Source organism: Histoplasma capsulatum, genomic scaffold (genome assembly GCF_000149585.1).
Source record: "Histoplasma capsulatum NAm1 scaffold_2 genomic scaffold, whole genome shotgun sequence".
Classification (NCBI taxonomy): domain Eukaryota; kingdom Fungi; phylum Ascomycota; class Eurotiomycetes; order Onygenales; family Ajellomycetaceae; genus Histoplasma; species Histoplasma mississippiense.
In genome coordinates this window covers 1532102-1549749 of record NW_001813981.1, presented here as the reverse complement: position 1 = coordinate 1549749, position 17648 = coordinate 1532102, and the positions used below count along the sequence as shown (strand labels likewise).

The following is a 17648-nucleotide window of genomic DNA, read 5'->3' as shown; positions in this document are numbered from 1 at the left end:
ATTGGCACTGTTGGAATGATAGATTTTTAAGCCCAAACCCACCCATTCTCATGTTGGAGTTTTTCAAGGACGGAATCTAGAGTGGCGCTTTGCTGAATACCGTAGAATAGATCAGGGTCCTCGATGTTTTTGAAAATGTCGTGGAGGAGCAGTAAGGAGTCAGGCAACTTTGAAACTGCTAACCGTCGAGTTGACGAAGTCCGCGAGAAATGGATTTCCACGAAAAGAAGGGAAGTTTTGTACATTTTACACTGCGCTGCTGCATGCGCAGCTTGCAGGTAATCAATGTCAAGCCAGGCATCTCGCTGATTCATGGTCTGCTCGTGAGGGATTTTTTGGTGCCTTAAATGCAGAATACAATGAATAATTAGCCGGATATGTGGGAAGGTGGTTTGCCGAACATCACGGAATGCTTGTCGAAATACATCGGAGACAACTTGACGAACAATCCGCTTACCCTCATATTCGGAGAGAAGCCTGTCATGTAGAATATATGGTAGGAGTTTCATCGCAAGAGCCGGTATCTCAAAAAGAACTTTTGGTAAGGTGCCAACTACAGAATTGGTGGCTTCCCGGACCGATAAACAGAGAGTGAAATCACGGGCCCATTCCTCAGCAGGTGCATCGGCAATCCACCGAACATCGTGGTTGAATTGTGCCCTCTGGAGAGCGGTTAGGGAAAGGTCAGGACATAAATATGGCGTCCAGGTAAGCGCTTTGACAAGTGAACTAGGAATGGCTGACGCGCATTCTCCGAGATCGGGTTCAGAATGGAGACTAGTGAAAATTTGCTGCAAGGCTCGCTCCGCGAGTCCAATATCCCGACGACTATTTGAAAATAACGAATTATAAAGTATCTTGATAATAGAAATTTTGGATGTCAATCTAACTCGTTCTGGAATATCATCGGGGGGAGATGATTGCGTTTCCTTGAGCATCGAATCATTGACCACTCCCGTCGACGCATACGCCCGGCCCAATACACGAGCAGCCCAGAGGCGATAACCGGAACTATGATCACGATGTTGTATGGTGTTCCAAACAGTTACCGCGTTCGCTGCTGCAACCTTGTCTTCCCCTAAAATATCATCTCGGAAGTCTTTAGGTCTTTGGAAGTCATTACAGATAAGAGAAAAGACCAAATCAGTGGCTGGAGCACTCAATAGTCTCTCCCCGGGCGCGCTATCTTGCAAAAGACCTACTAGAAGTTCACCCTCATATGTACTTTTTGAAGCGCTTCCGACCAAATTAATGCGCTGAGCTGATTGCACAATAGTTCGGAATGATTTCCCGGATTCCTTGCTAAGCTTCGGAGATTCATACTCGTCCAAAAACTTTGCAAACCAGTCATGGAAAATTTGAGCCTTGGATATTGATGACCGGAAATGCGTTTCTTGAGTAGTGCTCTCCTGGGAAGAGGAGAGAAGCCCCCTAAGAGAGGCAAGAGTCGAGACCCCAAGTCCTGCCATAAAATAAGGGTTTTCCAGTAGATATGGCCTGCCTTTGTCGATGAGGTACCAAAACAGCCCAACAGCATCTTCCGAACAATGAAAATCAGAGAGAAATGACCTTAGGAAATGTAACAACATTTCTAGGGGATATTCATCAAGAACCACCGATCCAGCGACGCAGACTAGAATTTTGAGCTTTCGGATCACTGCACAAGCATGGAGCGAACCCAGGGATGGATGAATAGATTCTATCAATGTCCTTGCAACAAAACAAACCAAAGCGGGTGTCCACATTGTTTCCAGGTCATACCCGGTCCGCGTGCATAGAAAGTCAAACTCATCGAGGAGGTATCTGGCTCGGAAGGAAGGTTGTTGGCTGGCTGGCAAAACCGCCGTTGATGAGCTTCTTTTCGCTATATCTTTCCAGATATCTAGAGCGTATTTGAAAGCAGGTCGTTTTTCAAAGCCTCTTTCCATCTGTTCTGTTTGATCCACGCATTTGAAAAATACGGCAATTGTTTCAGGGAAATATCTTTCCAGTAAGGAACCAAATTGTTCAGCTCCCAGAATCTTCCTGATGCGACCCTGGGTTCCTTTTGGCTGGCTGTCCTGTGAAGGTGGGATGCTTATGTCGCGGGCAATACAGTATGCTTCGGCTTTATAAAAACAGTGCTCCAGTAATCCTCGGAAGGTCATACCCAAACAATTCGAAATCTCGGTCATCTCTTGATCCTTGCCCCGCATCACAATTTGGGCTACAACTTCGTCCTCAACATCTATTAGTAAGTCATTAAGCGCCTGATAACCAAATATGGTAAACGGAATGGACCCCAAAGACTCCGTTTCGAGCCACGTATATATCATCTGAGAGGCAAAGAGCCTAAAAATCTCTTTAGCATCATCGAGGTTGAGGGAACGCGCGACCTCTTGTAAGCAAGCCTTTGCATATGGCGCTGATTTGGGCAGTTGCCCGGGAGCTTCAAATATGTGATATATTCCGCGGCGTAGAAGGGTATGCCATCTAGACGCTAATTGTGCTAGGAGATATAGGCGTAATGCAATGCCTTCATTCCGGTCAGGGTCACGAGGAAGGTTCTCCAGAATATCGTCAAATATAGCGTCATGTTCTTTTAAAATAAAGCCGTCGAACACTGACGGAATAATCCCGGACAGGTGGAACTTCACAGTAAGATCCCCGTCGTGTAAAATCTTAAACAGGATAGTACGAGGCGAGGGACGCGAGCTGTCCCTTGGGTACAAGGGGTCAGCTTGAAGGATACGTCCCATCAACGTAGCAATCCTTATCAGGACTCTTGGGGAAGCCAAGCTTTCTTCAACTAGTAACGCATACCAGTTGTAAAGATCAACAGCAGATTCAAAAAGTTCGTCGTCTTCGTCCGTAGTCCAAAGATCAATAAAAGCTGTCGTAAGTTCAATACAAATGGATAAAGCAGCTTCGCACATTTTAAACTCATATGATTGCAGTATCGTTTCCCCAAAGAACACAAGCAAACTGCAGGCGTCGGATCTAGAAATGCTTGGCCAGCTGCCAAGAAGGGCTACCAGACTGGTTCGAGCAGCGAGAATGTCCGCAGTGTCAAGTGATGTGACATGAGCGACTATGGTCCCATTCCTAAGGGCTTCGGAACTATTGTTTGCGCCGTTTAGGTAATATAATATATGTAGGTGAGTGGCTGTTGCACGGCGAACTGCATTCTGGTCCCCGTATGCAGGGATATCCTCTCGATCGAATTTCGGTGCGAAGTCGTTATCTTTTATGTGGCTATCTTGAGATGAAAAATGATTATCGAGATCCATTTGGTCAGCTGCGGAATTAGACGAGTCCAGCTCTGCACCATTGTGATGATCTAAAACGGCAATAAAATCAGGGGCGATAAGTTGAACGGCCTTCATAACTGGATCATTGATGTCGAATGATAGCTTCAAGCGCAGAATGATTGGAGACAGAACATCCAAGCAGGAATCAAGAAATTCCACTTCATTCTTCGAGAAAAAGCCACAGAGGCTTACCCAAAGCTTTTCAGTGCTTTTCTGTAAATATTGACACCGGAGTGAAACAGGTAACGGAAGTGATTGAGTAAATACGGTACTTGTGATGCAGAGAGATACTAAAATCTGAATGATTTCAATGGTAACATGCTGGTGATTATCATCGTTTAGCTGACTCCAAATTTGACAGAAATTGTCTATTTTCGATTGCAATAATTCCAAAATAAGTTGGTCATCGGGGTGCTGCTTCACTGAAGAGCTAATATATGTAAGCCTTGCCGTATCCGCTGCAGTCTCATTTGCAGGACCTTGTCGTGCTGTGAGAAACAGATAATCAATCAGCTTGCAATCCTGACGGAGCCTAATAAAGCACCTTGAGATCCTGCAAAGAGGCCCCGGAATGACAGGATAGGGAGGGTCGAAAGATCTCCCAGTGCACTTCATCAGGATATTGAGAAGATCCAAGGGTCGTGCAAAGGTAGCAACTTGCATCGTATAGACGCGGTCAGTTAAAGTCCCTATTTCCAATATTAGTAAAAAGGTATTCAGTCCAGCAAGCATGGAAGCCGTCAGATCTTACAGCTATTTCTTATCCATGTGCAAATTTGCTTTGACATATCTTGGTTCTGTGCGGGATTGAACTTTGTTCGGAAGTCTACCAGCTTTGCCCACATGCACAACGCGGAGTCGGTTAGACCTGAGGGGCCATTAAGATCAACAGAGGATATCATCGATTCAATTGTATCCCCCACAATTGAATAATCTAGTAGCTCGAAATGGAGAATTGCTGTCAGCAAATTACAAGCAGTCCTAGATGTGATGGGAGAGCCCAGGGCGCGACAAGTCAGCTCCCAAACTTGAACCCACAAAGGACGCAATTCCTGCGAAGTAGCAGCAACAAAACTAGCCATACTGTTGTTTTATGATCAGTATATTGATTGATATATTTTAGAGGGCAAACTCACCTTGCAAGTGCTACCATGGTCCATGACGCTGTGGAACCGTTTTCGTCTAAAATATTTACTGTAAGCTGCGCTAGAGTTGTTAATAACTCTTCAACCACGGGCTCGCGTTCTGAGAAAATGAATGGAAGCAATTGCAATGCACATATTCTCGTTACTCCTGCAGAAGTCGAAGCTTCACGAACAATATCGGATCTCCTTGACAAGAGATGTTGTTTCTTATTCGGTCGTCCACTTGTTTGTGGCCCCTCATCTAGGCTGAGGTACATATTGTCTAAAAGCGTCGAAAAAAAAGCAATTGCTTGCAAAGTGATCCAAGTTTGTTCAGACCTAGGAACTCCCAGGCGTGGAGCCATTGTCCTGATGCCCATAGGTTGGGGGGTTTGGTCAAACGTAAACACCAAATCGTCCACTTGCATGCAGTCCTTTTCTGGTTGCCTCGTGTACTCCTGATACAGTTGCTCGGTTAGGTCTTGGAGTCGTTCCGCGAATGAATCTGGTGGAGATGAGAGACTAGATTGAATGAAAATGGGTCTCCCAATCATCAGCGTTATCAACATCTCATCCTTCAAGATAGCGGATCTCGTACGCCAGAATCGTTTTATTATTGGGATGACATCCAACAAAGCGTCTCTAACAAGAATAATGTCATACGTTATCAACTTTGCAAGAACGGAATTGAATGCGCTAAATGCGGCATGGGGAGTTTTAGAAATGCTACTCTGTGATTGAAGATAGTCCACAAGGCCATTGAGCAGCTTTTCAGCATCATCAATGATGGGTGCGGAAGGATAGGAGCACAACAATTGCATACAAGTCTCTAGCTCTTCGGTCTTTGTACTGTTCTCAAATCCGGAAGTTTTATTGCGCCGAAAAGTATCGGCTTCGATAGAACTGGTACGACTTCCTCGATCACCCAGACTTTCAGATGGAAGACGTGTACGGGACCGAATGCTCAGCTGAGTCTCCTGGTTAGGTTCTATGACCCCAGTCGCTTGGAGACAGAAATCAACGACATGATGCCAATCACCCTTGCTCAAGTGCTCCAGGTGAGGCGGATACTGCAATATTGTCTTCAAAATCTTTATGTAGTCGCCGCTAAGTAGTTCCCACAGTGCATCTCCCAGTGTTTGGATTGCATCGGTGACATGGTCGAGCAAAGCGGCCACGGTTTTTGAGCGGATTTTATGTACACCCAGCTCAACAGTTGCTCGGAGGGCAGAAACACAACTTGTGAGTCTCGTTCCCGATGTGGATTTGGATACAGGGGTCTTCGACGTACGTTTGTAGGAGGACTTCTCGGTGGAAATAAACCGAAACAGGGTTTCGAAGATTTTATGATACTCCTTATCAGTGAGATTGTTCCTACAACAGACACCATTCAATGTTAGGATCTCTATACAGTTTAAAGATTTTGCTAATCGGGAGCCATACAGCTTAGGTGTTTGTCTATTCCGCAGAAAGATATGTTTGAGATCTTTTTAGATATTGTCAGTCCGTTTCATAGATCGTCCTATCTTCACAAAAGTGACGACGGCAGTACCTTCAAGCCCAGCTACACGATTCCTTTGCAGGTCTGAGCCAATTGCCCTCAGCGCATCCTCGAGGCTTACTTCCTTCATTGCTCCCTAAAGCAGTTGTAGAAAATAGAGACGAGCGGTTGGTGTGGACCATTCCATTCAGTAGCGGGGAGTCAAGATTAGTGTAAATAAAACTGCCCATTCCTGATAGGATATTAATTGTAGTATTTGATAGATATCTCTTCGCCACGGGTCGTGCTATTTACATGAGAAAAGACGACAGGACGTTTTGATGGGCTAAATATTGAATGGTAGGGTTGTGGTGAGCCCCACGAAAGCTTGGGCCCGTTAGCAAATAACTTTTCGGAGCCGCGTTGGTCAACAGCAACTCGTCGTTATCGCAACACATCAACAAGAGAACCTCTTACCCACCCATCTGCACAATGGATGGTCGTGATGAGTTGGATGGCCTGAGGGGTCTCTACCAGGACCTTTCTTCACTTTCCAGGTCTGCTCTTCCGAACGTCGACAGACTCGTTTTTGAATTGGAAAATACCATTCAAGACTTCAGAAAGCTCCTAGACAAGCCGCCAAAGAAAAGTGAAAGCCGCCAATCCATACTTTCCGGTACTATAAAAGCCTTTCTCTCTTTTTATAATCTGTTTTTACTACAAGCTTTTGCGCTAATTTTATTGCTATATAGGAAAAATCAAGCTTAACGATGTCGAATACTCTATTAACCAGCAATTCCAGCAGGACGTTTTGCAGGTAGCAGATGCCTTGGATGTGGATGAAATAGAGGCAGCCAGTTGTTATATGCAAGCTCAAGATGATTCAAAAAAATTAGACCGCCCACCAGTTATGTGCACAATAATACGCTTTCATGAACGCCGATCGTTTCTTCTCGAATGTCTACGTTTAGTCCTGTTCGAGTCTTTCGAGGTGGAGAGGGAAGGTACCCAAGCGATCATGCAAGAATTTGTTGCAAAAATCCTCGAAATCCAAAACGGCCCATTGCGAAATGCGTCACTCTTCGCTAGAAAATGTATGGATTCTATGGCCGATATCGAAAAGTGGCTGGTTCGTTTGGGCGATCTAGCCCAGAAGGCGTCAATTGTTGGACAAACTCAGGAATCAGATATTGAAATCATAGAATATCAGCGCAGCAGCCTTGGAAAGGAACATGAGTCGATTGGCGCAATCCTCTGCTATCTTTTCAAAGGAACTTTCACGAGCTCTGAAGATTTCCGCCTTCTTCTGGACCGACTCAGGAAATTAGATAAGTTCGACATGAGCTTGGTTCATTATATCCCAGCAATAATCTTGTCAGTATCTCAGTATGGCTCCCCTGAAGGTTCCGGATCCCTTCGTGATGCAAGATCCCTCCACCAGGCTATTGTACCTTCCAAAGATCCCCAGGACTGGGTTCTGGCACAATTTCATGCTGCTACCATGGCATTCTGGCTTGCTGAATATGCTGGTTGGTATTTTGAATCAGGGTCTGGCTCCCCCATCCAGGGCATTAGCCCCGAAAAAGAGGCTGCAGATCTCTCCAAGTTATTTATCACGGCACTGGACGATGGGGCCCTTGAGTTCATGCTGCAGGTCTGCAGTGGGGTCAGTCAGAACGAGTGGCGCGACCCAGGAAGAATTGAGATGGTTAACCTACTCCTCAAGGATAGTACACCTTTGACAGTGGAGCCAGACTCTTCTTCTCCATATTTTTATGCATTGCTCATGGAACATTTCGAGATATTTATAGAATCTCTTATTGCCAATATGCCAGATGCCATCAGAACACTGAAGTCAGAGGAAGACATTCAGCGTTTGGACCAAATAACGGCTCTGCGGGAAGGTCTAACCTCAAACTTACATCGTGGTCCCATTGAAACACGTATGCATTTCGAAACATTGCTTATGATAATGGCATTTGCATTTGAACATAGGGCTGAGGCTTCCCAGGCATTCTGGACAGATCCGGAGGGAAATTTAAATGGATTTCTCCAATGGGCGTCGAAGCGTCAGACCGTTCCTCGGGCCAGCGCCTTCTGCGAGATGCTTTGCTCCATCTCAGAAGGGGAGGAAAATTCTTTATCCGCGCACAAATTCCTCTTAGATGAAGATAACATATCCTCCACGAAATTTAGGAGATCTGCTTCGATGAGCTGGATTCAGATGATTGATGAACTCCAACTCTATGCTACTAAGGCTACGGAACGGCCTTCAGCGGCACCTCCATCAGTTTTCCGTATTCGAAAACTAGAGCCGGCTGATATAGATGAACCTGAAAGCCCGGTGATGCTCACTTCATATCTGAGACTCATTAGTCACTTGTGTAAACAGAACTCGGAAATCCGGGAATGGATTCTTCAACACCCAACACTGAACCTTGTCAACATTCTTCTAACCCTATGCGACGCCCCCATTCCAGGTCATCTGAGATCCAGCATATTTGTCACTTTACGGTTTCTAATGGTCGACAGGACCTCGCTCCATGGAAACGATATGTGGATTGCGCTTGATCAATGGATTTCCGGTTCGGGGTCCCAAACTTCACCTATCGCTAAAATCTCTCTTCCGACCAATTCCCCCGGATGGAATGAACGGCATGCCTTTCAGAAAATAACAGAAACCTTCGATCAAACATTTTCCTTTGTTGAACTACTAGATACGCTAGCATCTCCACCAATAGATTTGGCAAATTCACAGCTCTCCCTTCCATTTCCTGAGCCATTAGGGTCTTCATATCGAATGCCAGGCATAGAGCCTTATATTGACTTCGTCATTGGTCAAGCACTTGTTACTAGATCTGTCGACATCCAGGAGCACCAGATTCGCCACCTCCAATTAGCTTGTTTCAACTTTATTGTGACATGTCTTGAGAATTTCAACGAAAACCTCATATCCATCGTAAGCGAACATTTCGTTCCGCTCGATTCTGGTATGCGGTCCTCATCCCTGAACACGTACATTAGATTGCATCCATTTGCGAGAGTGATGGAGTGGCTATTTAACGAGGATGTCCTTAAGGCTATATTTGCCGCTGCCCATCAAAATATTGACGATGTGGCAAGGGCCACGTCGGATTCAATTATCCTTCGATCTCTGCTCCGGAGTATTGACGTTATGAATCTCATTATGGACTACCAATCGACTTATTTTGATGTCGTACGCCCATTAACTAAATCTCAATCTAGGCAATCCACAACTAACGTGGCTAACTCCTCCCTTACATCGTTCGAAGACAGTGTCGTTAACAATCTTCATATAGTCACGGATTTGTGTCTCTATTGCGGTACTGGCCACCCGCAGCTAACTCTCACTTCGCTCGCACTTTTGGAAAAATTATCAAGCTCGCGCAAGTTAAACAAGGCTACTTCATCCACGTTATCTCGTTGGCAGGCGTCAAATCAGATAGTAGAGTTATTGAACACCGATGTCGAGGCGGATCGTATTGCTCGTTCTCTTGCGTCACAAATGAAGCCTGATATACGTGAGCTAGAGAGCGGACCCGAATCTTCCGGTTACCTTATCAAGTTAGGACTTGTAAACTTACTCGACCGGTGTCTTAGTATCAACCCTGAAAAGCCAAATATGGCACACTTACTTCTAGGGTTTTCTTGCCTTGGAAAAACGCTTGATGTCGCAGTAGGAAGTTTGTTCCAGGACCAAATGTCGCTTTTGCATGCAATCATCGAATTTGCCCAGAGCTACCCTGATGGGGTAGATGGAACCATATTTGCTTGGATGGTGCATCTTAAAGAAGCGAGTTTCCGGGTGCTTCGATATCTCTGGTCTTCGAAGCTGTCGTCAACTCTCGTTCTTCCAGAACTTCGTTACAGTCGTCTCCTTGTTTCTCTCTTCGCAACTCAACCTCCAGTAGGCCCAGAGACACTTTGGAATCATTTCCAAACTTCTGATCCAGAATTTTGGTATTCGGAGTCACCCGCTGCCTTATCAGGATTCCTTAACTATCGAAGCATGCTCTTTGACTATGCCGTCACCGAAATTCGCTCTGTTTCGAGCCACGGTGCCCCTTCTTTGCAAAGGGATACCCTTTCCACCTTGCTGGGAAGCTCCGTCGATGAAAATAACCGAACTTTTAACCACGCCTCCTTCCTCGACCTCTTTGACTTCGCAGATTTGGACATAGAATCCATAAAACCGCCACCCAATTTGAAATTCTATAATGATGTTAACCTGGAGCCATATACCAAGACCCAGGGCGATGGTTCTTTGGTCCTTTATGATCTTGCTACAGTGAAAGAGTTTCTTGACTTCACTAGACAAGATTTACTACAGGCCGGAGTGGCGACCGCTCAAGATGAAGAGCAGCTCTTGTCTGAGCGAGACAACGTATTACTATTTCTCCATGCCAATAACCAAAGTAGAAGAATTCGACTCAATCGGTACTCGGCTGTCCAATCCTGGGCCGAACTTGCAACCACGATCATTGTTACATGCGAGATGGACTCAGGACAAAGGTCGATGTTGATTTTGCATATCTTGCAGGTTATTCTCCCCAAACTCGAAAGTTCCATCGTAGATACTGCTGCAGAGGCCATTGAGTTAGGCCGTTTGGCAGAATCATTGCTGGAGAAGCTTGGTTCTAGTCCTTCCACCCAAATCCCCAACAAAGGAGCTGACATCATCGATGAACGACTCTACCATCTCTTCCAAGCATGTCTTCGTGGGATCCCGCTGGCCCTCGAAAATAGTCCCTTGAGAGAATGTCTTTACAACATTTGTTCGCAATATCTTTCGCGCATTACGCGGGATGGATCTAAACACAAGCGCTTTGGAAACCACTCGGAACAAGTTGTCAAGTCTTCGGGTTCATCACTTGTGGAAGTTGTATGTGATGATGCTTATTCGGGACAGGAAACTTGCAGAATATCCGCTCTGCTTCTATTGAATCTGCTTTCTGTTCTTGATCGCCAACAGTCGTCATCGTTGCTCATAGATATGATTGCCCAATCGAACTATCTGGCCATGTTCGTGGATGTTGTCGGGGCGATACCCTCAGAGTTCCGCAATGCACCGGCCAGTGGTACGTTAATGTGCACTTCGTCTCCTGTCCTTCACTTGCCACTTTCTAACATTACATTTTAGAAACCTCACGCCTATTGGTTTACTATGATGCACATCTGTCGCTACTTCAACAACTTTCTCAATCACGAATCGGCGCGGAGCGCATATTAGATGCGGGTTTGTTCCAAGCTGTTAAGGAGTCCCAGCTTTTTGCTACTGACCCTGATATCGGAATCGGTAAAATTTCCTTGGTCCTTAAACTGTGACGTAATAACTGACTCCATAACTTGCAGACATCGGCAACCCAGACGCTCTTCGGAAATACTATGACCTGCTCCTTGCTGTAATGCGTGTAATTGTATCTGCAGTTTTTGCGCGTGGCTTGCACAACAAGCAATTACTTGACCAGACGCGTACTTTTCTTTCAGGAAATCGACAAATCATGGTTGGAATATTTAAGCGATATGCAAAAGTTGGTGGGCTGGATGGAGGGGAGGTTAGTGAGACTCTGGAGGATCTAGTTAAATCGTATGTCGCTCTGATTGATGCGGTTGGATTTCTTCAAGTAAGTCCCCCGTTCTTCTTTGTTTTACTGTGCGCTTGCACAGGGAGAGATGCTGATGCTAACTGATTGCCTCAGTTCGAGGAAGAGCAGTCGACTGAAAGATCAGAGATGATGTTGTTTTCATAAATTTCTGTATGGATTGTATAATAACTCCAGGCCTGCTGATTAGTGCTGTGAAGACAGGATTTAATATAGAAAAATCAAATAAAAAAGTGAAAAAAATCAAATTTTATACATGATAACTCTGGTGGCTTGTTTTGTTCATCTGTAACTGATTGCTGGCAACCAGCAAAATGACGATTGGTAATAATAATATCATGTAAATTCAGTGCAGATAATTGGCGTTACGACTGTATGTGGTTAATGAACAAAACAACTAAATCATCTTCCATCTCTTCTTTCTCATATCCTTCTATCATCATCCATCAAAACTTCACAAGTCTGCACAGATCTGTTATTTCTGCATCTTGCCCATCATAACCATTCATTCTATCAACCAATTGGAGCCCTCCAGTTATCTCCGTCTGGCGATTCAGGCCAACAACGTCAAAACGGCAATCATCCTTTAAGCCTCCCAAACACCTCGAACTGCATTTACAACCGCGAAATAGAGGTAACATATTCTCACTATTACCATTATGCCCTTCGTTTGATTTCATGGCGACGGCTAAGATCTGATGTGTTTTGGATACCGAACGAGAAAAATAGATGCAGAATTCAATTAGACCTGCACCGAGGGGCGGGAACAAGTCTGTTGGCAAGCGAAAACACCCGGAACAAGAGCCTGAAATCCGCGAGGATCAATCCCCGAAACAGACGACTATTACGGACCTTTTTGAAAACGGCGGGAATAACATATCAAAAAACGGTAGAGGGGAGCTTCTCCCACCTAGCACAAAGCGAGTGAGGCGAGATATATCCCATCCCACAAGCTCCCTCTCAACCTCCGACCCCACCCACCAACCCATTTCAGTTGAGAAAATGTACACATTCCCACAGAACAATACCGATTCGAAATCACCGACTGGTGGAACTGGATTGAATTCGTCACCGAAATCAAACGGTGCCCCCCGTCAGGCCGGATCGCGCGCGTTCAATTACATGACAAGACCCAGCAGCTTCACGCCACATACAGGAGCTAAGAAGCTCGTTGTCAAAAATCTACGAGCCATACCACGTTTGGATCAGGATCGATATTTAGAAAAGGTCTGGTCGCAGCTGGACTCGGCTCTGACAGCAGTCCTGGCAGATCAGAAGCCAGAACAGTCGCTTGAGGAGCTATACAGAGGCGCTGAAAATGTATGTCGACAAGGGAATGCTGCGATACTGGCCAAACGACTTCAAAATCGCTGCGAGGAACACGTATCTGGGACTGTCTTAAAAGTGTTATTAGCGAGAGCTGGGGAGTGCAATGATGTTGATATCTTGAGGTCAGTTGAGGAAGCTTGGTCCGCCTGGAATAGTCGTTTGGTATGTGGGTTCTCCTCCCAAGACCAATTCCATCTGTAATTAACATTGATTACTCGCTGTCCTAGGTTATAATTCGTTCCATTTTCTATTACTTAGACCAATCATTCCTGTTACATTCGGCGGACAATCCAGTCATTTACGAGATGGGCTTAATCCAATTCCGCACGACGATCTTCTCCAACGATATATTACGACCTCGAATCTTGCAAGGAGCCTGCCAACTCATTGAACTTGACAGGGCGGAAGACAATACGGTGGTCGACCCAAATTTACTCAAACGTGCCATCAAACTATTTCATGACCTGGGTGTCTACAAGAAGCATGTTGAACCGTGCATGCTTGACGCATCGGAAATATACATCAGTAGATGGGCTGGTAATGAAGTTAGTCATTGTGGGCTTGCCGCCTATGTGGAAAGATGTCATCTCTTGTTATGCCGTGAGATGACTAGATGTGATCTATTCTCAATGGACAGGAGTACCAAACAAAGCATCTCGCAAATGCTAGATCGTTATCTAGTTTCTGAACACACCAATATCCTAATTAAAGAAGACGATATAGTTGATCTACTTAGCAAGAACGACAAATTTGCTCTGGAACAATTATACTCTTTGCTACAACGACAGGACCTAGGGGCCAAAGTGAAACCGGCATTCTCCGCGTATATTATCAAAGAAGGCTCTGCTATCGTATTCGATCAGGAGAATGAAGACAAGATGGTTACCAGACTTTTGAAGTTCAAGGAGAATTTGGATGAAATATGGAAGAGCGCATTTCACAAAAATGAAACCCTAGGTCATAGTCTTCGGGAGGCTTTCGAAAAATTTATCAATGAAACGAAACAAACAGGGTCGAATTGGGGTACCGATAATCCAAAGCCCGGTGAGATGATTGCGAAATACGTTGATATGCTACTTAGAGGAGGTGTCAAGGCCATTCAGGGTCTGGCTGAAGAATCAAAAAGCGGGAGCACGGCATTAGTTGATGAGGATGCGGAAATCAACCAGAAATTGGACCAGGTTTTGGATCTTTTCCGTTTTGTCCATGGAAAAGCTGTTTTCGAAGCCTTCTACAAAAACGATCTCGCCCGTCGCCTACTTATGGGTAGAAGCGCTAGTGATGAGGCCGAAAAGAGCATGCTTGCAAGGCTCAGGTCAGGTTCGTATGGTTACAATCCACAACCAAACTACTGCCAAATAAATTATCTAACTGATTTGGGACCGTCCAGAATGTGGATCGAATTTTACTCATAACCTCGAGTCCATGTTTAAGGACATGGATCTTGCGCGTGATGAAATGGCATCGTATAATGCGCTTCTCGGCCCAAACCGAGATAGATCCAATATGGATCTGAACGTAAACGTCATATCAGCGGCTGCATGGCCATCATACCCAGATGTCCAATTGAAAATACCAAAGGTTATATCCAGCGCGATGGACAGTTTCGAACAGTTCTACAATAACAAGTACAATGGTAGAAAACTTCATTGGAAACACTCTCTTGCGCACTGTCAACTCAAGGCAAAGTTTCCAAATGGGAATAAGGAAATCGTTGTCAGCTCCTTCCAAGCCGTTGTCCTTCTCCTTTTCAACGATGTGGAGGATGATACCACTTTGTCATATCCAGAAATCAAGGAGGCTACGGGCTTGTGTAAGTCGTGTTTCTTTTTTTTCTTATCTTGCTTTTACTCGAAATCTCCCTCGATTGCCTCGTGTTATCTGTAATCATCTTGCTAATTCTAACCTCCCAATCCCAGCTGATATCGAATTGAAACGAACTCTCCAATCGCTAGCCTGCGCCAAATACCGTGTCTTGACCAAGCGTCCAAAGGGCCGAGACGTCAATGACGACGACACATTTTCTTTCAACTCAAACTTCTCAGACCCCAAGATGCGCATCAAGATCAACCAGATCCAGCTCAAGGAGACCAAACAAGAGAACAAGACTACGCACGAACGTGTAGCAGCGGACCGACACTATGAGACGCAGGCAGCCATCGTTCGAATTATGAAGGCGCGTAAGGTCATCACTCATGCGGAGCTATTGGTGGAAGTGATTAATAAAACGAAGAGCAGAGGTGTACTAGAGCCTGCGGGGATCAAGACTAATATTGAAAAGTGAGTCTAAAAAGGAAGAGATTCCGGCCCCTTTGGCCTTTTCCAGCTGTTTGTCATTCTCTCTTACCAGGAGAAAACTAGTGATACTGATTTTCACTACATCATGCAGACTCATCGAAAAAGATTATATAGAAAGGGAAGAGGGAAACAAGTATCGATACCTAGTTTGAAATGGATATGCAGGGTTTTTTTCTTTTCCTTTTTCTTTTCTCATTGCATCATATGGGCAAATATCTATGTGAGAATTTCATTTTCATTGTGGATACCGAGTCAACCAAAATCTGTTCTTCATCCAATTTCCTCTACCCCATATCTGTTTGTACTACCCGTCATTTGAACTCCCACGTTTTTATGCGACTCATAACCTTTTTGAAGCATGTAGAGACGCATTTTAAAAAAAGGAAGAAGCAAAGGAACGATGAACCTCGTGTTTGTTAATGATGCTCAATGATGATGGCATGCCTTCCCCTTCTTTCCCTTTTTTTTTCTTATTTTTTTTTTTTTTTTTTTTTTTTTTTTTTGTACTTCGGTGTTATTCATTTGTTGCGCATAAAAGGGAAAGCATGATGAAAATGAGGGCGCTTGTGGGAAGTGTTTGAGAAAAGGTGTCATTTCAAAAGAAGTAGGATGTTGAAAACCCTCAGATATGTCAAATTTTCCCTTGTATCGTTTTGGGCTTTCCCTTACTTTCATCCCATTCCCTTCCCCCTCCCCCCTTCCCCCGTCTTCATTCCCAGCATGTCTCAGGTAGAATTTTTCCTCAAAGAACTGCGTGCAAACATTACCCACCCGTCCATGTATTGTACAGTACATGGTGAATATTTCAGATCCAACAGATCAAATACTGATGGCAGCTGATAGCCGACTCCCTTTCCAGCATCTACTTGCGAGAATATATATACGTATATATAAATTTACACATCTGGGTAACTGTTTTAGTTTCCTCCCACTATTATTACATGGTTCTCCTTTCCTTTCTTCAGTTTTCCCTCATTCCATCGACTGACCTACAGGCAGGAGCTACTAGATGGCGATGTTAACTATGTTACATATTACCCGCGCAGGATAAGCGAGGCATGACTGGAACGAAGCCCAATACGCAATTGACAAAATGTACCCACTGAGCTTGAATTGTATGAGCCAGCTTCTATATTTAATATCTCTTATCATCACAAGATCTGAAAAGTGGAGGTGGACAACGCCAATGAGGAAAGGACCGGGAGAAAGGAAGGGAGAATAGAACAAGCCAGATTGCCAGCCATCCGTCATTGTCACTTCTACCGCCCTGCTCCCTTGCACACTGCATCTCCCGTCTTGTTTCTGTAGGCTGCAGGGTGTTTATTCCTTCAAAGCGGCTAGTGGGCGCGCAAAGAAGTTTACAATGGAGTCTTGGAGTAAGGCCATATGTGGCTCATCACGCCTGCTGGCCAGAGACTCGGAAGTCGGGTTGTCCCAGAGGCTGCAAAAGATCCAAATTTTGACTTGGCCTTGCAGGAGAAGAAGTTCCTGTATGGATCTGTCAATTATGCGGGCTTCTAGAGCTGTTCCATGTACCAGGAATAGTACTTAACGGTATTCCGGCAGGAGACTTGTGTCAATCACAGAGTACAAGACCATCGCATCAAATATGCAGTGCTTGTCAGGAAGCTCTGTTTTGCTTGCCTTCTTTGATATCCATATGCTTTTTGCTGCTGTTGTATCAAACCCAGGCTCTTACTTCCTTTTTGCTCCTAGCGGCCATTCACACAGCTCACGCTGCCAATGGAGAGTACAGTGCAGCTCGGCCGAGAATCCTTCGCACCCGACATCGGTCCATTGAAGCTCTCAATCGATAAGAAATCAAATACTCCGTACAATGCAGATGTCATGTCGGTCCCCCCACCAAACGCGGGAGCCGTACCATACCTGACAATACATACCAAATCGCTGAAAAATACCGGCAATGAACAGAACCGCCGTGCCAAGACTCGGCATCCCCACGCCTTAAGGCGCAGATGCAATAACCATTCGCGGCAGAGGGACCATTGTTAAAGACAACTGTGGTCACCTAAGCCCGCGAGACTGTGGCTGTAGAAACGAAGCTTAGAATGCTAAACACAATTGCGAAATATCCCTTTTTTGTACTGCCTGTGTTTGAAGTTACCGTACCATACTGCAATTCCACACGCTCTGGTTGTTCAGGACCCCGCCCTGAGAAACATGGATTTGGGAGGAGAGTAGTGTGGGGGACCAGGTGTGGTGCAGCAGCTCCATAAATGTACACAAGTCCTCCGAGATCAGGGTAGTCAGTGAGAGAGTTCCTGTGTGAATCAGCTGTGGTGGGATCTGACTGTTGATATCCGACTACGATTATATAGGCGGACCTCCCTCCCCCTCCCCCCTTCGCCGCTTGCGGTCTTTTATCACCGGCTCATTTTTTAATACCCCTGACCTTTTCTTTCCAATACTTGTGTGTCTGGATCATCTCTTGCCTGTGCTGCAAATTCCGGATGCCCTCCGCTGTTACTACTGGTCCTTTGCC

At 45.2% G+C, this 17648-nt stretch overlaps 1 protein-coding gene across 1 annotated transcript; it reads left to right on the top strand.

The window, feature by feature from the left end:
* Positions 1-6912: 6912 nt before the first annotated feature.
* Positions 6913-15297, top strand: HCAG_02556 (hypothetical protein; the record flags this gene model as incomplete). Its single annotated transcript, XM_001542335.1, has 12 exons — positions 6913-7423; positions 7490-10797; positions 10888-10993; positions 11056-11211; positions 11268-11539; positions 11874-11891; positions 12254-12838; positions 13075-13384; positions 13529-14167; positions 14238-14660; positions 14767-15127; positions 15237-15297. 12 exons carry the CDS (start codon positions 6913-6915, stop codon positions 15295-15297), a joined length of 6750 nt encoding a protein of 2249 aa, XP_001542385.1.
* Positions 15298-17648: the final 2351 nt, after the last annotated feature.